A 25,035-nucleotide genomic window follows, 5' to 3' on the forward strand; every position below is an offset into this window, starting at 1 on the left:
AGCCTACTGTAGCATATAGCCTACTGTAGCATATAGCCTACCGCCAAGCCTACTGTAGCATATAGCCTACTGTAGCATATAGCCTACCCCCAAGCCTACTGTAGCATATAGCCTACTGTAGCATATAGCCTACTGTAGCATATAGCCTACCCCCAAGCCTACTGTAGCATATAGCCTACCCCCAAGCCTACTGTAGCATATAGCCTACCCCCAAGCCTACTGTAGCATATAGCCTACTGTAGCATATAGCCTACCGCCAAGCCTACTGTAGCATATAGCCTACCCGTGTAGCATATAGCCCTACCGCCAAGCCTATTGTAGCATATAGCCTACCCCAACCTGTAGCATATAGCCTACCCCCAAGCCTATTGTAGCATATAGCCTACCCCCAAGCCTATTGTAGCATATAGCCTACCCCAAGCCTATTGTAGCATATAGCCTATTGTAGCATATAGCCTACTGTAGCATATAGCCTACCCCCAAGCCTATTGTAGCATATAGCCTACTGTAGCATATAGCCTACCCCCAAGCCTACTGTAGCATATAGCCTACCCCCAAGCCTACTGTAGCATATAGCCTATCGTCTAGTCTACTGTAGGAACAACACTAGCTCAACCACAGGCACTGGACACTGATCAATTGACAGATACAAGCTTCCACATCTTTACTTGACTACTATCTCCTAAACTGGTCGCTCTACTCAGTCATCTCCCATCCAGAGACTGACCAGGACCGACCCTGCCTAGCTTCAGAGGCAAACCAGCAGTGGGATGCCAGGTGGTATTTCTGCTGGAATGAATGAAAAAAACGTGCAACCGCAAAAAAAAGGCAGCAAAGGCCAGGGTGACAACCAAAGACAGGGACAATGCAGGCAAAGAGGGAGGCTTTTGATCATTTACAATATGATTATTTCCTTGCATTGTTATTTATTTATTTCAGTACCTTGGGTTTATGTTATACTTTCAATATCATTATTTTTGTTTGAAATATTACATTTTGTTCTCGACTTCAGAAGTTCTGCGTGATATTAACGGCACAAAAGTAACTCCATACGGTTCAATGATCATAGGGTCTTACAGGAGGCACGTATGGGTCTAAAAGGAGCTTAAAATCGCCATTGCATTATGGTTCTCAAAAATGGTTTGTGATACAAATGTAAAATGCATTCCTCCCAATTAAGTGTCTGTGAGAATTGCCAGAACAATCCGATACCAAAAATATTTTCGGATCACACTGGCGTGGAATCGCCCCGCTTGATGTTTATACCTCGGTCAATAGAGTAGCCTACTACAGTACCTTTTAGACCAATCTATGGACCGCTGCTTGATGTAAAGTAGCCCACAGTAGGTCTATCTATAGCAGCCTAACTACGGAGTATTATTGGAGTCTACAGTAGCCTAACGGTTCCACCCACCTATATGGTAGGGAAGGCTACACTTGAATGAACAGTCACCCTCCTATCAACACCAGCATGATATAACGTTACAGTATAACTTTTTGACCCACCTATAGACACCAGCTTGATGTTCTCCTTGTCTAGGAACTCGAGCGCCACCGAGACGTTCTCGAGCTGCATCTGTCGGAAGGTGGGCCGCTGGTTGTATTTCCTGAACATCTTCTTCTGGCTCAACACCTCGAGGAGTCCGATCAGCCGCAGCCCGTCACCCAGGTCCGTCTGGAGATTGGCGATCCGTTTGTTGACGCATTTCAGATGCTCGTTACACCAGCGGGTGAACGTGTTCTGTTGGATCTTCTTCCACGGCGCGTCCTCGGCGAGGTCCTTCTCTGTAGCGGGCATGTCTGCGTCTTTGTCCGGGGAAAGGGCGTTGAATGCAGGCTGGGCCGACTGGTGCTGGCGGAGGTGGGAACCACTCATTTTTATGCCGTCGGGTCTCTCTCCGTTCGCTGGCTGGGGTTTAGAGGTGGAGTCTGTTGGATGACCGCTCCCTCTCTCTCTTCTCTCTCTCTCTCTCTTCTCTCTCTCTCTCTTCTCTCTCTCTCGCTGCTGTGCTTAAGTTTGTGGCTGTGGGATAAAGGAAAGAGACAGAGGAATGAGAACTAGGGAAAATACTGGATCGCCTGGAGTTGTGTATTTGTGGAGTTTTATAAGAACAGAAAACTCCATGAGAGTTAAGTTTGTCCCGCTGGTGACACCGCTGTAAACTATACAGAGAGTTGGGGGAGAGAAGCTCCAATTCCCTTCATTCGCACATTACTGTAATTATAAGATTAGGCCTATACTCTGTCTCTACAATTAGTGTTCAGCTATGATGCATGTTACCAGAAGTATAGCCTATCACAAAACAGGATCATTTAACCAGCTTCCTAAATATTCTGAAAATAAATGCAGATTTCCCACTTCATGCAGACAGTTAACATGGGATGGGCATGCATGGTATGACTGACTCGACCAAACCAACATACACTACCAGTCAAAAGTTTGGACACCTACTCATTCAAGGGTTTTTCTTTATTTTTACATTGTAGAATAATAGTGAAGACATCAAAACTATGAAATAACACATATGGAATCATGTAGTAAAATAGTTTTTTATATTTGAGATTCTTCAAATAGCCACCCTTTGCCTTGATGACAGCTTTGCACGCTCTTGGCATTCTCTCATCCTGCTTCATGAGGTGTGTGTGTGTGTTTTTGGTTGTTCAGTCAATTAGATCAGGGTCTCCCAAACTCGGTCTTGGCCACCAAAGCTTAATGATGAGTTGGTTATTTGAATAAGCTGTGTAGTGCTAGAGCAAAAACCAAAACGTGCACGGGGGGGGGTGTTGGGCTAGGGCTGGACGCAGGTGGGGCCTCAGGACTGAGTTTGGGAAACCCTGAATTAGACCATGCCCATTTCAAGCTTATCTTTAAAAAGATATACAGTACCAGTCAAAAGTTTGGACACCTACTCATTCAAGGATTTTTCTTTATTTTTTCTATTTTCTACATTGTAGAATAATAGTGAAGACATCAAAACTATGAAATATCACATATGGAATCATGTAGTTACCAAAAAAGTGTTAAACAAATAATAAAATATGTAATATTTGAGATTCTTCAAAGTAGCCACCCTTTGCCTTGATGACAGCTTTGCACACTCTTGGCATTCTCTCAACCAGCTTCACCTGGAATGCTTTTCCAAAAGTCTTGAAGGAGTTCCCACATATGCTGAGCACTTGTTGCCGTCCAACTCATCCCAAACCATCTCAATTCGGTTGAGGTCGGGGGATTGTGGAGGCCAGGTCATCTGATGCAGCACTCCACCACTCTCCTTCTTGGTCAAATAGCCCTTACACAGCCTGGAGGTGTGTTGGGTCATTGTCCTGTTGAAAAACTGGCTCTAACCATAATAGAAAGAGGAATGGGAGGCCCCGGTGCACAACTGAGCAAGAGGACAAATACATTAGAGTGTCTAAAAGGTCAGCATCCCGGAGTCGCCTCTTCACTGTTGACGTTGAGAGGGTACTATTTAATGAAGCTGCCAGTTGAGGACCTGTGAGGCGCCTGTTTCTCAAACTAGACACTCTAATGTATTTGTCCTCTTGCTCAGTTGTGCACCGGGGCCTCCCACTCCTCTTTCTATTCTGGTTAGAGCCAGTTTGCGCTGTTTTGTGAAGGGAGTAGTACACAGCGTTGTACGAGATCTTCAGTTTCTTGGCAATTTCTCGCATTGAATAGCCTTCATTTCTCAGAACAAGAATAGACTGACGAGTTTCAGAAGAAAGTTATTTGTTTCTGGCCATTTTGAGCCTGTAATCGAACCCACAATTGCTGATGCTCCAGATACTCAACTAGTCTGGTCCTCTGTAGCTCAATTGGTAGAGCATGGTGCTTGTAACGCCAGGGTAGTGGGTTCGATCCCCGGGACCACCCATACGTAAAAATGTATGCACACATGACTGTAAGTCACTTTGGATAAAAGCGTCTGCTAAATGGATTATTATAATTATATTAGTCTCTAGATGGCCAGTTTTATTGCTTCTTTAATCAGCATAACAGTTTTTAGCTGTGCTAACATAATTGCAAAAGGGTTTTCTAATGATCAATTAGCCTTTTAAAATGATAAACTTGGATTAGCAAACACAACGTGCCATTGGAACACAGGACTGATGGTTGCTGATAATGGGCCTCTGTACGCCTATGTAGATATTCCATTAAAAATCAGCTGTTTCCAGCTACAATAGCCATTTACAACATTAACAATGTCTACACTGTATTTCTGATTAATTTGATGTTATTTTAATGGACAAAAAAATTGCTTTTCTTTCGAAAACAAGGACATTTCTAAGTGACCCCAAACTTTTGAACGGTAGTGTATATATTTCAGAATATTTAGGCAAGTTAGCTGACTAACTCCTCTGGAGCTGTCTCTCTCCTACTGCTGACTGGCTACCCTCTCCTCTGGAGCTGTCTCTCTCCTACTGCTGACTGGCTACCCTCTCCTCTGGAGCTGTCTCTCTCCTCCTGCTGACTGGCTGGCTGGCCTCTGGAGCTGTCTCTCTCCTCCTGCTGACTGGCTGGCTGGCCTCTGGAGCTGTCTCTCTCCTCCTGCTGACTGACTGGCTACCCTCTCCTCTGGAGCTGTCTCTCTCCTACTGCTGACTGGCTGGCTGGCCTCTGGAGCTGTCTCTCTCCTCCTGCTGACTGGCTACCCTCTCCTCTGGAGCTGTCTCTCTCCTCCTGCTGACTGGCTACCCTCTCCTCTGGAGCTGTCTCTCTCCTCCTGCTGACTGGCTACCCTCTCCTCTGGAGCTGTCTCTCTCCTCCTGCTGACTGGCTGGCTACCCTCTCCTCTGGAGCTGTCTCTCTCCTCCTGCTGACTGGCTACCCTCTCCTCTGGAGCTGTCTCTCTCCTCCTGCTGACTGGCTACCCTCTCCTCTGGAGCTGTCTCTCTCCTACTGCTGACTGGCTGGCTACCCTCTCCTCTGGAGCTGTCTCTCTCCTCCTGCTGACTGGCTACCCTCTCCTCTGGAGCTGTCTCTCTCCTCCTGCTGACTGGCTACCCTCTCCTCTGGAGCTGTCTCTCTCCTCCTGCTGACTGGCTGGCTACCCTCTCCTCTGGAGCTGTCTCTCTCCTCCTGCTGACTGGCTGGCTGGCCTCTGGAGCTGTCTCTCTCCTCCTGCTGACTGGCTACCCTCTCCTCTGGAGCTGTCTCTCTCCTCCTGCTGACTGGCTGGCTACCCTCTCCTCTGGAGCTGTCTCTCTCCTCCTGCTGACTGGCTGGCTGGCCTCTGGAGCTGTCTCTCTCCTCCTGCTGACTGGCTACCCTCTCCTCTGGAGCTGTCTCTCTCCTCCTGCTGACTGGCTACCCTCTCCTCCTGCTGACTGGCTACCCTCTCCTCTGGAGCTGTCTCTCTCCTACTGCTGACTGGCTACCCTCTCCTCTGGAGCTGTCTCTCTCCTCCTGCTGACTGGCTACCCTCTCCTCTGGAGCTGTCTCTCTCCTCCTGCTGACTGGCTGGCTGGCCTCTGAGCTTAGAAACAGATGGAGACACACACACAGGACATACAAAGGCTGTTTGCTTAACGAGTACCACTTCCTCCCGATTTGGCCCATACCTGGCGCGAACTCGGGACCTCAGCCTCACAAACACACGTGACCGCCCTCTTCAAGCATCTAATCCGACCGCTCCAGAAGCTAGCTAATCAGGCAACGCAAGCGGAATACTTCAGGCTGAGGAGTAAGTTTCACACTTCCCTATGTGCTACACAGACATGCCCCGCGCACACACAAACAAACACACACTGAATTATGTGACTGACTTGAGAGAGAGTCCCATTTTTTTGTTGTTGCAAACACACACACACGCATGCATACACACAACCCCCAAAAACATGTATGAACAAGTCATAAGCAATGGCAAAAGGTGTAGAATTGCAGGAAATTATCTTTAAAACTGCAAAATTATCTCTCAGCCTCATGACAAAATTTGTTGAAATGCAGGAGGTTAGCTGTGTTCCTACCCACTGGAGGTAGGTGCCCCGGGCGGTAGTCCGGCCCTGGAGCTAGTCTCCTGGAGGTAGGTGCCCCAGGGACTCAAATGCGGTAGTCCGGCCCTGGAGCTAATTACTCATCATTACCAAAGTCTCCTCTGTTACACAGATAACACATTCAGATAACACATTCAGATAAACAGTAACTGTAGTGTGTAAAATAGATAGGATTGTCTGTCAAGTAGGGGAATGGGATGATCAACCTCTCGCCTCCCTGAATACAAGCCAGGTGTCACTCAGTGATGTAATCAGTGATACTAGTGGCATGACAAATAATGATCACCTGATTGTCACGTTCGTTGAGTACAGGATTGGACCAAAGTGCAGCGTGGTATGCGTACATGTTTGTTTATTTTCTAAACACCGACAAAGTAACGTGAAGTTCTAAAGGCTAAACATCAAACAAGCCAAACACACAGAAACAAGATCCCACAACATAGGTAGGCAAAATGGCTGCCTAAGTATGATCCCCAATCAGAGACAACGATCGACAGCTGCCTCTGATTGGGAACCACACCCGGCCAACATAGAACTACAATATCTAGATCTACACATAGAATATATCCATAGATATTCACACCCTGACTAAACCAACTAGAGATCTCTATGTCAGGGCGTGACAGTACTCCCCCCCAAAGGTGCGTACTCCGGCCGCACCAACCTGACTCATTAGGGGAGGGTCCGGGTGGGCATTCAGCCTCGGTGGCGGCTCCGGGTGCGACGTCAACCGTACTGTCCTCTCCTTTTCTGGCTCCCCGTTGCACACCTGGTCCGGTCTGGACCTCGGCGCGCTGCTTCCCCTCTCAGTCCTCCCACGATGCACCAAGCCCTGTCTGGACCCCGGTGTGGGAGGCCCCGACCCTGGAGAGGGGTTGACGTCTGGTTCTGGCTCTGCAGTCCTCCCGCGATGCACCAAGTCCTGTCTGGACCCTGGTGTGGGAGAGTAGACGACCGGACCCGGACTGGGCACCGGTAGAGCGGACTGCTCTGGCACAGGAGTGGAGCAGCTGACCGGGGCTGGACTAGGCACTGGTGGAGCGGACTACTCTGGCATTGGACTGGAGCAGCTAACCGGAGCTGAACTGGACCCCGGTGGAGCGGACTACTCTGGCTCTGGACTGGAGCAGCTGACCGGGGATGGACTAGGCTCCGGTGGAGCGGACTGCTCTGGCACTGGAGTGGACCGTACCGGGCTGGGGACACGCACCACTGGTTTGGTGCGAGGAGCTGGTACGGGGCGTACCGGGCTGGAGACACGCACCACTGGTTTGGTGCGAGGAGCAGGCACGGGCCGTACCGGGCTGGGGACACGCACCACTGGTTTGGTGCGAGGAGCAGGTACGGGGCGGGGCCCCCGGGCTGGAGAAACACACCACTGGTTTGGTGCGAGGAGCAGGCACGGAGCGCACCGGGCTGGAGACACGCACCACTGGGTTGGTGCGAGGATCAGGCACGGGCCGTACCGGGCTGGAGACACGCACCACTGGGTTGGTGCGAGGAGCAGGTACGGGGCGGGCCGCACCGGGCTGGAGACACGCACCACTGGGTTGGTACGAGGAGCAGGCACGGGCCATACCTGTCTGTGAAGGCGCACTGCGTAAAGCCGGCGTATAGCCTGGTGCCTGCACAGTCACACGCTCCTCTAGGCCCTCTCCTATTCTCGCTATACACCAAGTCACTTGGCTCTGTCATATCCTCACATGGCCTCTCCTATCATTGCTACGCTGACGACACAAAACTAATCTTCTCCTTTCCCCCTTCTGATAACCAGGTGGCGAATCGCATCTCTGCATGTCTGGCAGACATATCAGTATGGATGACGGATCACCACCTCAAGCTGAACCTCGGCAAGACGGAGCTGCTCTTCCTCCCGGGGAAGGACTGCCCGTTCCATGATCTCGCCATCACGGTTGACAACTCCGTTGTGTCCTCCTCCCAGAGTGCGAAGAGCCTTGGCGTGACCCTGGACAACACCCTGTCGTTCTCCGCTAACATCAAGGCGGTGACCCGATCCTGTAGGTTCATGCTCTACAACATTCGAGAGTACGACCCTGCCTTACACAGGAAGCGGCACAGGTCCTAATCCAGGCACTTGTCATCTCCCATCTGGATTACTGCAACTCGCTGTTGGCTGGGCTCCCTGCCTGTGCCATTAAACCCCTACAACTCATCCAGAATGCCGCAGCCCGTCTGGTGTTCAACCTTCCCAAGTTCTCTCACGTCACCCCCGCTCCTCCGCACACTCCACTGGCTTCCAGTTGAAGCTCGCATCTGCTACAAGACCATGGTGCTTGCCTACGGAGCTGTGAGGGGAACGGCACCTCCGTACCTTCAGGCTCTGATCAGTCCCTACACCCAAACGAGGGCACTGCGTTCATCCACCTCTGGCCTGCTGGCTCCCCTACCTCTGCGGAAGCATAGTTCCCACTCAGCCCAGTCAAAACTGTTTGCTGCTCTGGCACCCCAATGGTGGAACAAGCTCCCTCACGACGCCAGGACAGCGGAGTCACTCACCACCTTCCGGAGACATTTGAAACCCCACCTCTTTAAGGAATACCTGGGATAGGATAAAGTAATCCTTCTACCCCCCACCCCCTTTACTCCAACCCCCCAAAAAAAAAACATTGTAAAGTGGTTATCCCACTGGCTATAAGGTGAATGCACCTATTTGTAAGTCGCTCTGGATAAGAGCGTCTGCTAAATGACGTAAATGTAAAATGTAAATGTAAAGCGAGTGCGGGGGGGTTGGCTCTGCTAAAGGCCCGAGCTCTCTGCTGCTGGAGGGTGAACTCCTCTCTCAGCTCCTCCTGTTGCCTGGCCAGCTCCTCTCTCTGTGCATCCACTGACTCCTTCTCCCTGTGGGCCTCCTGCAGCGCCTCCTTCTGAAGGGAGAGCTCCTGCCCGTAAAGTGGTTGTCTCTTCTGTCAGAGTGCTAATCTGCAGGTCTTTCCGGGCCTCCTGCTGCTTAGTCAACCACCCTGTGTGCCCCCCAAATGGTTGCCTCTCGGGCTTCCTTCGCGGTCTCCAACTCCGATTTCGCCGTTGATCCTCTCCTTCCTGGGCTTCCTCCTTCGCCCCGGGTTCTTTTCCAGCCAATATCTCCTCCCATGTCCAAAATGTCTTCTCTTCCTGTTCACGCTGCTTGGTCCGTATGTGGTGGGATCTTCTGTCACGTTCGTTGAGTACAGGATTGGACCAAGGTGCAGCGTGGTATGCGTACATGTTCGTTTATTATATAAACACCGACAAAACAACAAAAGCAACGTAACGTGAAGTTCTAAAGGCTAACATCAAACAAGCCAAACACACAGAAACAAGATCCCACCAAACAGGTAGGCAACATGGCTGCCTAAGTATGATCCCCAATCAGAGACAACGATCGACAGCTGCCTCTGATTGGGAACCACACCCGGCCAACATAGAACTACACATTCTAGATCTACACATAGAATCTATCCATAGATATTCACACCCTCACCAAACCAACTAGAGAAAACCGGGCTCTCAAGGCCAGGGCTTGACAGTGTAGGTATTCAGGCGACGGGTTATCGGTCGAGTTTAAATAAATGGAAAAGAATTAATAAATAAATACATGTTTCTGCGGTATATTTTATAGGCTTATTGGCAATAATACATGTCTCTGGGCTAGGCTATATGTTTTAGGCTTATAGGCCTGTTTGTGATCATGCATGTCGCTAGGCTAGGCTATATGTTTTAGGCCTGTTTGTGATCATGCATGTCGCTAGGCTAGGCTATATGTTTTAGGCCTGTTTGTAATCATGCATGTCGCTAGGCTAGGCTATATGTTTTAGGCCTGTTTGTAATCATGCATGTCGCTAGGCTAGGCTATATCTCCCCCACAATAGTAGATGCATTAATTGAAGCCCAATGTCAAATCTCCCTATGATCATATCTAAGCCAATATGACACCAATGTCGATGGAAATGTGCACACCAAACCAACTAGCGATCTCTATGTCAGGGCGTGACACTGATAGACTACTGCTGTAACATACCCTTCACTGTTATTCACCTGATAGACTACTGCTGTAATATACCCTTCACTGTTATTCACCTGACTACTGCTGTAATATACCCTTCACTGTTATTCACCTGATAGACTACTGCTGTAACATACCCTTCACTGTTATTCACCTGACTACTGCTGTAACATACCCTTCACTGTTATTCACCTGATAGACTACTGCTGTAACATACCCTTCACTGTTATTCACCTGATAGACTACTGCTGTAATATACCCTTCACTGTTATTCACCTGATAGACTACTGCTGTAATATACCCTTCACTGTTATTCACCTGACTACTGCTGTAATATACCCTTCACTGTTATTCACCTGATAGACTACTGCTGTAATATACCCTTCACTGTTATTCACCTGATAGACTACTGCTGTAATATACCCTTCACTGTTATTCACCTGATAGACTACTGCTGTAATATACCCTTCACTGTTATTCACCTGATAGACTACTGCTGTAATATACCCTTCACTGTTATTCACCTGATAGACTACTGCTGTAATATACCCTTCACTGTTATTCACCTGATAGACTACTGCTGTAATATACTCTTCACTGTTATTCACCTGATAGACTACTGCTGTAACATACCCTTCACTGTTATTCACCTGACTACTGCTGTAATATACCCTTCACTGTTATTCACCTGATAGACTACTGCTGTAATATACCCTTCACTGTTATTCACCTGATAGACTACTGCTGTAACATACCCTTCACTGTTATTCACCTGATAGACTACTGCTGTAATATACCCTTCACTGTTATTCACCTGATAGACTATTGCTGTAACATACCCTTCACTGTTATTCACCTGATAGACTACTGCTGTAATATACCCTTCACTGTTATTCACCTGATAGACTACTGCTGTAATATACCCTTCACTGTTATTCACCTGATAGACTACTGCTGTAACATACCCTTCACTGTTATTCACCTGATATACTACTGCTGTAACATACCCTTCACTGTTATTCACCTGATAGACTACTGCTGTAATATACCCTTCACTGTTATTCACCTGACTACTGCTGTAATATACCCTTCACTGTTATTCACCTGATAGACTACTGCTGTAATACACCCTTCACTGTTATTCACCTGATAGACTACTGCTGTAATATACCCTTCACTGTTATTCACCTGATAGACTACTGCTGTAACATACCCTTCACTGTTATTCACCTGACTACTGCTGTAATATACCCTTCACTGTTATTCACCTGATAGACTACTGCTGTAATATACCCTTCACTGTTATTCACCTGATAGACTACTGCTGTAATATACCCTTCACTGTTATTCACCTGACTACTGCTGTAACATACCCTTCACTGTTATTCACCTGACTACTGCTGTAATATACCCTTCACTGTTATTCACCTGACTACTGCTGTAATATACCCTTCACTGTTATTCACCTGATAGACTACTGCTGTAATATACCCTTCACTGTTATTCACCTGACTACTGCTGTAATATACCCTTCACTGTTATTCACCTGATAGACTACTGCTGTAACATACCCTTCACTGTTATTCACCTGATAGACTACTGCTGTAATATACCCTTCACTGTTATTCACCTGATAGACTACTGCTGTAACATACCCTTCACTGTTATTCACCTGATAGACTACTGCTGTAATATACCCTTCACTGTTATTCACCTGATAGACTACTGCTGTAATATACCCTTCACTGTTATTCACCTGATAGACTACTGCTGTAATATACCCTTCACTGTTATTCACCTGACTACTGCTGTAATATACGCTTCACTGTTATTCACCTGATAGTCTACTGCTGTAACATACCCTTCACTGTTATTCACCTGATAGACTACTGCTGTAATATACCCTTCACTGTTATTCACCTGATAGACTACTGCTGTAACATACCCTTCACTGTTATTCACCTGACTACTGCTGTAATATACCCTTCACTGTTATTCACCTGATAGACTACTGATGTAATATACCCTTCACTGTTATTCACCTGACTACTGCTGTAATATACCCTTCACTGTTATTCACCTGACTACTGCTGTAATATACCCTTCACTGTTATTCACCTGATAGACTACTGCTGTAATATACCCTTCACTGTTATTCACCTGATAGACTACTGCTATAATATACCCTTCACTGTTATTCACCTGACTACTGCTGTAATATACCCTTCACTGTTATTCACCTGATAGACTACTGCTGTAATATACCCTTCACTGTTATTCACCTGACTAATGCTGTAATATACCCTTCACTGTTATTCACCTGATAGACTACTGCTGTAATATACCCTTCACTGTTATTCACCTGATAGACTACTACTGTAATATACCCTTCACTGTTATTCACCTGATAGACTACTGCTGTAATATACCCTTCACTGTTATTCACCTGACCACTGCTGTAATATACCCTTCACTGTTATTCACCTGATAGACTACTGCTGTAATATACCCTTCACTGTTATTCACCTGATAGACTACTGCTGTAACATACCCTTCACTGTTATTCACCTGATAGACTACTGCTGTAATATACCCTTCACTGTTATTCACCTGATAGACTACTGCTGTAATATACCCTTCACTGTTATTCACCTGACTACTGCTGTAATATACCCTTCACTGTTATTCACCTGATAGACTACTGCTGTAATATACACTTCACTGTTATTCACCTGATAGACTACTGCTGTAATATACCCTTCACTGTTATTCACCTGATAGACTACTGCTGTAATATACCCTTCACTGTTATTCACCTGATAGACTACAGCTGTAATATACCCTTCACTTTTATTCACCTGATAGACTACTGCTGTAATATACCCTTCACTGTTATTCACCTGATAGACTACTGCTGTAATATACCCTTCACTGTTATTCACCTGATAGACTACTGCTGTAACATACCCTTCACTGTTATTCACCTGATAGACTACTGCTGTAATATACCCTTCACTGTTATTCACCTGATAGACTACAGCTGTAATATACCCTTCACTGTTATTCACCTGATAGACTACTGCTGTAATATACCCTTCACTGTTATTCACCTGATAGACTACTGCTGTAATATACCCTTCACTGTTATTCACCTGATAGACTACTGCTGTAACATACCCTTCACTGTTATTCACCTGATAGACTACTGCTGTAACATACCCTTCACTGTTATTCACCTGACTACTGCTGTAATATACCCTTCACTGTTATTCACCTGATAGACTACTGCTGTAATATACCCTTCACTGTTATTCACCTGACTACTGCTGTAATATACCCTTCACTGTTATTCACCTGATAGACTACTGCTGTAATATACCCTTCACTGTTATTCACCTGACTACTGCTGTAATATACCCTTCACTGTTATTCACCTGATAGACTACTGCTGTAATATACCCTTCACTGTTATTCACCTGACTACTGCTGTAATATACCCTTCACTGTTATTCACCTGATAGACTACTGCTGTAATATACCCTTCACTGTTATTCACCTGATAAGACTACTGCTGTAATATACCCTTCACTGTTATTCACCTGATAGACTACTGCTGTAATATACCCTTCACTGTTATTCACCTGATAGACTACTGCTGTAATATACCCTTCACTGTTATTCACCTGATAGACTACTGCTGTAATATACCCTTCACTGTTATTCACCTGATAGACTACTGCTGTAATATACCCTTCACTGTTATTCACCTGACTACTGCTGTAACATACCCTTCACTGTTATTCACCTGATAGACTACTGCTGTAACATACCCTTCACTGTTATTCACCTGACTACTGCTGTAATATACCCTTCACTGTTATTCACCTGATAGACTACTGCTGTAATATACCCTTCACTGTTATTCACCTGACTACTGCTGTAATATCCCCTTCACTGTTATTCACCTGATAGACTACTGCTGTAATATACCCTTCACTGTTATTCACCTGATAGACTACTGCTGTAATATACCCTTCACTGTTATTCACCTGATAGACTACTGCTGTAATATACCCTTCACTGTTATTCACCTGACTACTGCTGTAACATACCCTTCACTGTTATTCACCTGATAGACTACTGCTGTAATATACCCTTCACTGTTATTCACCTGACTACTGCTGTAATATACCCTTCACTGTTATTCACCTGATAGACTACTGCTGTAATATACCCTTCACTGTTATTCACCTGATAGACTACTGCTGTAACATACCCTTCACTGTTATTCACCTGACTACTGCTGTAACATACCCTTCACTGTTATTCACCTGATAGACTACTGCTGTAATATACCCTTCACTGTTATTCACCTGACTACTGCTGTAATATACCCTTCACTGTTATTCACCTGATAGACTACTGCTGTAACATACCTTTCACTGTTATTCACCTGATAGACTACTGCTGTAATATACCCTTCACTGTTATTCACCTGATAGACTACTGCTGTAATATACCCTTCACTGTTATTCACCTGATAGACTACTGCTGTAACATACCCTTCACTGTTATTCACCTGATAGACTACTGCTGTAATATACCCTTCACTGTTATTCACCTGATAGACTACTGCTGTAATATACCCTTCACTGTTATTCACCTGATAGACTACTGCTGTAATATACCCTTCACTGTTATTCACCTGATAGACTACTGCTGTAACATACCCTTCACTGTTATTCACCTGATAGACTACTGCTGTAATATACCCTTCACTGTTATTCACCTGATAGACTACTGCTGTAATATACCCTTCACTGTTATTCACCTGATAGACTACTGCTGTAACATACCCTTCACTGTTATTCACCTGATAGACTACTGCTGTAATATACCCTTCACTGTTATTCACCTGATAGACTACTGCTGTAATATACCCTTCACTGTTAATCACCTGATAGACTACTGCTGTAATATACCCTTCACTGTTATTCACCTGATAGACTACTGCTGTAACATACCCTTCACTGTTATTCACCTGATAGACTACTGCTGTAACATACCCTTCACTGTTATTCACCTGATAGACTACTGCTGTAATATACCCTTCACTGTTATTCACCTGATAGACTACTGCTGTAATATACCCTTCACTGTTATTCACCTGATAGACTACTGCTGTAATATACTCTTCACTGTTATTCACCTGATAGACTACTGCTGTAATATACCCTTCACTGTTATTCACCTGACTACTGCTGTAATATACCCTTCACTGTTATTCACCTGATAGACTACTGCTGTAATATACCCTTCACTGTTATTCACCTGATAGACTACTGCTGTAACATACCCTTCACTGTTATTCACCTGATAGACTACTGCTGTAATATACCCTTCACTGTTATTCACCTGATAGACTACTGCTGTAATATACCCTTCACTGTTATTCACCTGATAGACTACTGCTGTAATATACCCTTCACTGTTATTCACCTGATAGACTACTGCTGTAATATACCCTTCACTGTTATTCACCTGACTACTGGTGTAACATACCCTTCACTGTTATTCACCTGATAGACTACTGCTGTAATATACCCTTCACTGTTATTCACCTGACTACTGCTGTAATATACCCTTCACTGTTATTCACCTGATAGACTACTGCTGTAATATACCCTTCACTGTTATTCACCTGATAGACTACTGCTGTAACATACCCTTCACTGTTATTCACCTGACTACTGCTGTAACATACCCTTCACTGTTATTCACCTGATAGACTACTGCTGTAATATACCCTTCACTGTTATTCACCTGACTACTGCTGTAATATACCCTTCACTGTTATTCACCTGATAGACTACTGCTGTAACATACCCTTCACTGTTATTCACCTGATAGACTACTGCTGTAATATACCCTTCACTGTTATTCACCTGATAGACTACTGCTGTAACATACCCTTCACTGTTATTCACCTGATAGACTACTGCTGTAATATACCCTTCACTGTTATTCACCTGATAGACTACTGCTGTAATATACCCTTCACTGTTATTCACCTGATAGACTACTGCTGTAATATACCCTTCACTGTTATTCACCTGATAGACTACAGCTGTAATATACCCTTCACTTTTATTCACCTGATAGACTACTGCTGTAATATACCCTTCACTGTTATTCACCTGATAGACTACTGCTGTAATATACCCTTCACTGTTATTCACCTGATAGACTACTGCTGTAACATACCCTTCACTGTTATTCACCTGATAGACTACTGCTGTAATATACCCTTCACTGTTATTCACCTGATAGACTACAGCTGTAATATACCCTTCACTGTTATTCACCTGATAGACTACTGCTGTAATATACCCTTCACTGTTATTCACCTGATAGACTACTGCTGTAATATACCCTTCACTGTTATTCACCTGATAGACTACTGCTGTAACATACCCTTCACTGTTATTCACCTGATAGACTACTGCTGTAACATACCCTTCACTGTTATTCACCTGACTACTGCTGTAATATACCCTTCACTGTTATTCACCTGATAGACTACTGCTGTAATATACCCTTCACTGTTATTCACCTGACTACTGCTGTAATATACCCTTCACTGTTATTCACCTGATAGACTACTGCTGTAATATACCCTTCACTGTTATTCACCTGACTACTGCTGTAATATACCCTTCACTGTTATTCACCTGATAGACTACTGCTGTAATATACCCTTCACTGTTATTCACCTGATAAGACTACTGCTGTAATATACCCTTCACTGTTATTCACCTGATAGACTACTGCTGTAATATACCCTTCACTGTTATTCACCTGATAGACTACTGCTGTAATATACCCTTCACTGTTATTCACCTGATAGACTACTGCTGTAATATACCCTTCACTGTTATTCACCTGATAGACTACTGCTGTAATATACCCTTCACTGTTATTCACCTGACTACTGCTGTAACATACCCTTCACTGTTATTCACCTGATAGACTACTGCTGTAACATACCCTTCACTGTTATTCACCTGACTACTGCTGTAATATACCCTTCACTGTTATTCACCTGATAGACTACTGCTGTAATATACCCTTCACTGTTATTCACCTGACTACTGCTGTAATATACCCTTCACTGTTATTCACCTGATAGACTACTGCTGTAATATACCCTTCACTGTTATTCACCTGATAGACTACTGCTGTAATATACCCTTCACTGTTATTCACCTGATAGACTACTGCTGTAATATACCCTTCACTGTTATTCACCTGACTACTGCTGTAACATACCCTTCACTGTTATTCACCTGATAGACTACTGCTGTAATATACCCTTCACTGTTATTCACCTGACTACTGCTGTAATATACCCTTCACTGTTATTCACCTGATAGACTACTGCTGTAATATACCCTTCACTGTTATTCACCTGATAGACTACTGCTGTAACATACCCTTCACTGTTATTCACCTGACTACTGCTGTAACATACCCTTCACTGTTATTCACCTGATAGACTACTGCTGTAATATACCCTTCACTGTTATTCACCTGACTACTGCTGTAATATACCCTTCACTGTTATTCACCTGATAGACTACTGCTGTAACATACCTTTCACTGTTATTCACCTGATAGACTACTGCTGTAATATACCCTTCACTGTTATTCACCTGATAGACTACTGCTGTAATATACCCTTCACTGTTATTCACCTGATAGACTACTGCTGTAACATACCCTTCACTGTTATTCACCTGATAGACTACTGCTGTAATATACCCTTCACTGTTATTCACCTGATAGACTACTGCTGTAATATACCCTTCACTGTTATTCACCTGATAGACTACTGCTGTAATATACCCTTCACTGTTATTCACCTGATAGACTACTGCTGTAACATACCCTTCACTGTTATTCACCTGATAGACTACTGCTGTAATATACCCTTCACTGTTATTCACCTGATAGACTACTGCTGTAATATACCCTTCACTGTTATTCACCTGATAGACTACTGCTGTAACATACCCTTCACTGTTATTCACCTGATAGACTACTGCTGTAATATACCCTTCACTGTTATTCACCTGATAGACTACTGCTGTAATATACCCTTCACTGTTAATCACCTGATAGACTACTGCTGTAATATACCCCTTCACTGTTATTCACCTGATAGACTACTGCTGTAACATACCCTTCACTGTTATTCACCTGATAGACTACTGCTGTAACATACCCTTCACTGTTATTCACCTGATAGACTACTGCTGTAATATACCCTTCACTGTTATTCACCTGATAGACTACTGCTGTAACATACCCTTCACTGTTATTCACCTGATAGACTACTGCTGTAATATACCCTTCACTGTTATTCACCTGATAGACTACTGCTGTAATATACCCTTCACTGTTATTCACCTGACTACTGCTGTAATATACCCTTCACTGTTATTCACCTGATAGACTACTGCTGTAATATACCCTTCACTGTTATTCACCTGATAGACTACTGCTGTAACATACCCTTCACTGTTATTCACCTGATAGACTACTGCTGTAATATACCCTTCACTGTTATTCACCTGATAGACTACTGCTGTAATATACCCTTCACTGTTATTCACCTGATAGACTACTGCTGTAATATACCCTTCACTGTTATTCACCTGATAGACTACTGCTGTAATATACCCTTCACTGTTATTCACCTGACTACTGGTGTAACATACCCTTCACTGTTATTCACCTGATAGACTACTGCTGTAATATACCCTTCACTGTTATTCACCTGACTACTGCTGTAATATACCCTTCACTGTTATTCACCTGATAGACTACTGCTGTAATATACCCTTCACTGTTATTCACCTGATAGACTACTGCTGTAACATACCCTTCACTGTTATTCACCTGACTACTGCTGTAACATACCCTTCACTGTTATTCACCTGATAGACTACTGCTGTAATATACCCTTCACTGTTATTCACCTGACTACTGCTGTAATATACCCTTCACTGTTATTCACCTGATAGACTACTGCTGTAACATACCCTTCACTGTTATTCACCTGATAGACTACTGCTGTAATATACCCTTCACTGTTATTCACCTGATAGACTACTGCTGTAATATACCCTTCACTGTTATTCACCTGATAGACTACTGCTGTAACATACCCTTCACTGTTATTCACCTGATAGACTACTGCTGTAATATACCCTTCACTGTTATTCACCTGATAGACTACTGCTGTAATATACCCTTCACTGTTATTCACCTGATAGACTACTGCTGTAATATACCCTTCACTGTTATTCACCTGATAGACTACTGCTGTAACATACCCTTCACTGTTATTCACCTGATAGACTACTGCTGTAACATACCCTTCACTGTTATTCACCTGATAGACTACTGCTGTAATATACCCTTCACTGTTATTCACCTGATAGACTACTGCTGTAATATACCCTTCACTGTTATTCACCTGATAGACTACTGCTGTAATATACCCTTCACTGTTATTCACCTGATAGACTACTAGTGTAATATACCCTTCACTGTTATTCACCTGACTACTGCTGTAATATACCCTTCACTGTTATTCACCTGATAGACTACTGCTGTAATATACCCTTCACTGTTATTCACCTGATAGACTACTGCTGTAACATACCCTTCACTGTTATTCACCTGATAGACTACTGCTGTAATATACCCTTCACTGTTATTCACCTGATAGACTACTGCTGTAATATACCCTTCACTGTTATTCACCTGATAGACTACTGCTGTAATATACCCTTCACTGTTATTCAGCTGATAGACTACTGCTGTAATATACCCTTCACTGTTATTCACCTGACTACTGCTGTAATATACCCTTCACTGTTATTCACCTGATAGACTACTGCTGTAATATACCCTTCACTGTTATTCACCTGACTACTGCTGTAACATACCCTTCTCTGTTATTCACCTGATAGACTACTGCTGTAACATACCCTTCACTGTTATTCACCTGATAGACTACTGCTGTAATATACCCTTCACTGTTATTCACCTGATAGACTACTGCTGTAACATACCCTTCACTGTTATTCACCTGATAGACTACTGCTGTAATATACCCTTCACTGTTATTCACCTGACTACTGCTGTAATATACCCTTCACTGTTATTCACCTGATAGACTACTGCTGTAATATACCCTTCACTGTTATTCACCTGACTACTGCTGTAATATACCCCTTCACTGTTATTCACCTGACTACTGCTGTAACATACCCTTCACTGTTATTCACCTGATAGACTACTGCTGTAATATACCCTTCACTGTTATTCACCTGACTACTGCTGTAATATACCCTTCACTGTTATTCACCTGACTACTGCTGTAACATACCCTTCACTGTTATTCACCTGATAGACTACTGCTGTAATATACCCTTCACTGTTATTCACCTGATAGACTACTGCTGTAATATACCCTTCACTGTTATTCACCTGACTACTGCTGTAATATACCCTTCACTGTTATTCACCTGATAGACTACTGCTGTAATATACCCTTCACTGTTATTCACCTGATAGACTACTGCTGTAATATACCCTTCACTGTTATTCACCTGATAGACTACTGCTGTAACATACCCTTCACTGTTATTCACCTGATAGACTACTGCTGTAATATACCCTTCACTGTTATTCACCTGATAGACTACTGCTGTAATATACCCTTCACTGTTATTCACCTGATAGACTACTGCTGTAATATACCCTTCACTGTTATTCACCTGATAGACTACTGCTGTAATATACCCTTCACTGTTATTCACCTGATAGACTACTGCTGTAACATACCCTTCACTGTTTTTCACCTGACTACTGCTGTAATGTACCCTTCACTGTTATTCACCTGATAGACTACTGCTGTAATATACCCTTCACTGTTATTCACCTGATAGACTACTGCTGTAATATACCCTTCACTGTTATTCACCTGACTACTGCTGTAATATACCCTTCACTGTTATTCACCTGATAGACTACTGCTGTAACATACCCTTCACTGTTATTCACCTGATAGACTACTGCTGTAATATACCCTTCACTGTTATTCACCTGATAGACTACTGCTGTAATATACCCTTCACTGTTATTCACCTGATAGACTACTGCTGTAATATACCCTTCACTGTTATTCACCTGACTACTGCTGTAATATACCCTTCACTGTTATTCACCTGACTACTGCTGTAACATACCCTTCACTGTTATTCACCTGATAGACTACTGCTGTAATATACCCTTCACTGTTATTCACCTGACTACTGCTGTAATATACCCTTCACTGTTATTCACCTGACTACTGCTGTAACATACCCTTCACTGTTAGTCACCTGATAGACTACTGCTGTAATATACCCTTCACTGTTATTCACCTGATAGACTACTGCTGTAATATACCCTTCACTGTTATTCACCTGACTACTGCTGTAATATACCCTTCACTGTTATTCACCTGATAGACTACTGCTGTAATATACCCTTCACTGTTATTCACCTGATAGACTACTGCTGTAATATACCCTTCACTGTTATTCACCTGATAGACTACTGCTGTAACATACCCTTCACTGTTATTCACCTGATAGACTACTGCTGTAATATACCCTTCACTGTTATTCACCTGACTACTGCTGTAACATACCCTTCACTGTTATTCACCTGATAGACTACTGCTGTAACATACCCTTCACTGTTATTCACCTGATAGACTACTGCTGTAATATACCCTTCACTGTTATTCACCTGATAGACTACTGCTGTAACATACCCTTCACTGTTATTCACCTGATATACTACTGCTGTAATATACCCTTCACTGTTATTCACCTGATATACTACTGCTGTAATATACCCTTCACTGTTATTCACCTGACTACTGCTGTAATATATCCTTCACTGTTATTCACCTGATAGAATACTGCTGTAACATACCCTTCACTGTTATTCACCTGATAGACTACTGCTGTAACATACCCTTCACTGTTATTCACCTGACTACTGCTGTAACATACCCTTCACTGTTATTCACCTGATAGACTACTGCTGTAATATACCCTTCACTGTTATTCACCTGATAGACTACTGCTGTAATATACCCTTCACTGTTATTCACCTGATAGACTACTGCTGTAATATACCCTTCACTGTTATTCACCTGATAGACTACTGCTGTAATATACCCTTCACTGTTATTCACCTGATAGACTACTGCTGTAACATACCCTTCACTGTTATTCACATGACTACTGCTGTAATATACCCTTCACTGTTATTCACCTGATAGACTACTGCTGTAATATACCCTTCACTGTTATTCACCTGATAGACTACTGCTGTAACATACCCTTCACTGTTATTCACCTGATAGACTACTGCTGTAATATACCCTTCACTGTTATTCACCTGATAGACTACTGCTGTAATATACCCTTCACTGTTATTCACCTGATAGACTACTGCTGTAATATACCCTTCACTGTTATTCACCTGATAGACTACTGCTGTAACATACCCTTCACTGTTATTCACCTGATAGACTACTGCTGTAACATACCCTTCACTGTTATTCACCTGATAGACTACTGCTGTAATATACCCTTCACTGTTATTCACCTGATAGACTACTGCTGTAATATACCCTTCACTGTTATTCACCTGATAGACTACTGCTGTAATATACCCTTCACTGTTATTCACCTGACTACTGCTGTAATATACCCTTCACTGTTATTCACCTGATAGACTACTGCTGTAATATACCCTTCACTGTTATTCACCTGATAGACTACTGCTGTAACATACCCTTCACTGTTATTCACCTGATAGACTACTGCTGTAATATACCCTTCACTGTTATTCACCTGATAGACTACTGCTGTAATATACCCTTCACTGTTATTCACCTGATAGACTACTGCTGTAATATACCCTTCACTGTTATTCACCTGACTACTGCTGTAATATACCCTTCACTGTTATTCACCTGATAGACTACTGCTGTAATATACCCTTCACTGTTATTCACCTGACTACTGCTGTAACATACCCTTCACTGTTATTCACCTGATAGACTACTGCTGTAACATACCCTTCACTGTTATTCACCTGATAGACTACTGCTGTAATATACCCTTCACTGTTATTCACCTGATAGACTACTGCTGTAATATACCCTTCACTGTTATTCACCTGATAGACTACTGCTGTAATATACCCTTCACTGTTATTCACCTGATAGACTACTGCTGTAACATACCCTTCACTGTTATTCACCTGATAGACTACTGCTGTAATATACCCTTCACTGTTATTCACCTGATAGACTACAGCTGTAATATACCCTTCACTGTTATTCACCTGATAGACTACTGCTGTAATATACCCTTCACTGTTATTCACCTGATAGACTACTGCTGTAATATACCCTTCACTGTTATTCACCTGATAGACTACTGCTGTAACATACCCTTCACTGTTATTCACCTGATAGACTACTGCTGTAACATACCCTTCACTGTTATTCACCTGACTACTGCTGTAATATACCCTTCACTGTTATTCACCTGATAGACTACTGCTGTAATATACCCTTCACTGTTATTCACCTGACTACTGCTGTAATATACCCTTCACTGTTATTCACCTGATAGACTACTGCTGTAATATACCCTTCACTGTTATTCACCTGACTACTGCTGTAATATACCCTTCACTGTTATTCACCTGATAGACTACTGCTGTAATATACCCTTCACTGTTATTCACCTGATAAGACTACTGCTGTAATATACCCTTCACTGTTATTCACCTGATAGACTACTGCTGTAATATACCCTTCACTGTTATTCACCTGATAGACTACTGCTGTAATATACCCTTCACTGTTATTCACCTGATAGACTACTGCTGTAATATACCCTTCACTGTTATTCACCTGATAGACTACTGCTGTAATATACCCTTCACTGTTATTCACCTGACTACTGCTGTAACATACCCTTCACTGTTATTCACCTGATAGACTACTGCTGTAACATACCCTTCACTGTTATTCACCTGACTACTGCTGTAATATACCCTTCACTGTTATTCACCTGATAGACTACTGCTGTAATATACCCTTCACTGTTATTCACCTGACTACTGCTGTAATATACCCTTCACTGTTATTCACCTGATAGACTACTGCTGTAATATACCCTTCACTGTTATTCACCTGATAGACTACTGCTGTAATATACCCTTCACTGTTATTCACCTGATAGACTACTGCTGTAATATACCCTTCACTGTTATTCACCTGACTACTGCTGTAACATACCCTTCACTGTTATTCACCTGATAGACTACTGCTGTAATATACCCTTCACTGTTATTCACCTGACTACTGCTGTAATATACCCTTCACTGTTATTCACCTGATAGACTACTGCTGTAATATACCCTTCACTGTTATTCACCTGATAGACTACTGCTGTAACATACCCTTCACTGTTATTCACCTGACTACTGCTGTAACATACCCTTCACTGTTATTCACCTGATAGACTACTGCTGTAATATACCCTTCACTGTTATTCACCTGACTACTGCTGTAATATACCCTTCACTGTTATTCACCTGATAGACTACTGCTGTAACATACCTTTCACTGTTATTCACCTGATAGACTACTGCTGTAATATACCCTTCACTGTTATTCACCTGATAGACTACTGCTGTAATATACCCTTCACTGTTATTCACCTGATAGACTACTGCTGTAACATACCCTTCACTGTTATTCACCTGATAGACTACTGCTGTAATATACCCCTTCACTGTTATTCACCTGATAGACTACTGCTGTAATATACCCTTCACTGTTATTCACCTGATAGACTACTGCTGTAATATACCCTTCACTGTTATTC

General features: G+C 43.3%; 1 protein-coding gene across 1 annotated transcript in view; it reads right to left on the bottom strand.

Moving 5' to 3' along the window:
• Window positions 1–25,035, bottom strand: part of LOC121546640 (filamin-A-like) — a 140,718-nt gene that overhangs the window by 101,024 nt on the left and 14,659 nt on the right. Inside the window, exon 2 of the mRNA XM_045209653.1 lies at window positions 1,507–2,023. Coding sequence (XP_045065588.1) covers window positions 1,507–1,876 — 370 coding nt within the window. The 5' untranslated portion in view covers window positions 1,877–2,023. The remainder of the gene's footprint in view (window positions 1–1,506; window positions 2,024–25,035) is intronic.

Source organism: Coregonus clupeaformis, chromosome 30 (genome assembly GCF_020615455.1).
Source record: "Coregonus clupeaformis isolate EN_2021a chromosome 30, ASM2061545v1, whole genome shotgun sequence".
NCBI lineage: Eukaryota > Metazoa > Chordata > Actinopteri > Salmoniformes > Salmonidae > Coregonus > Coregonus clupeaformis.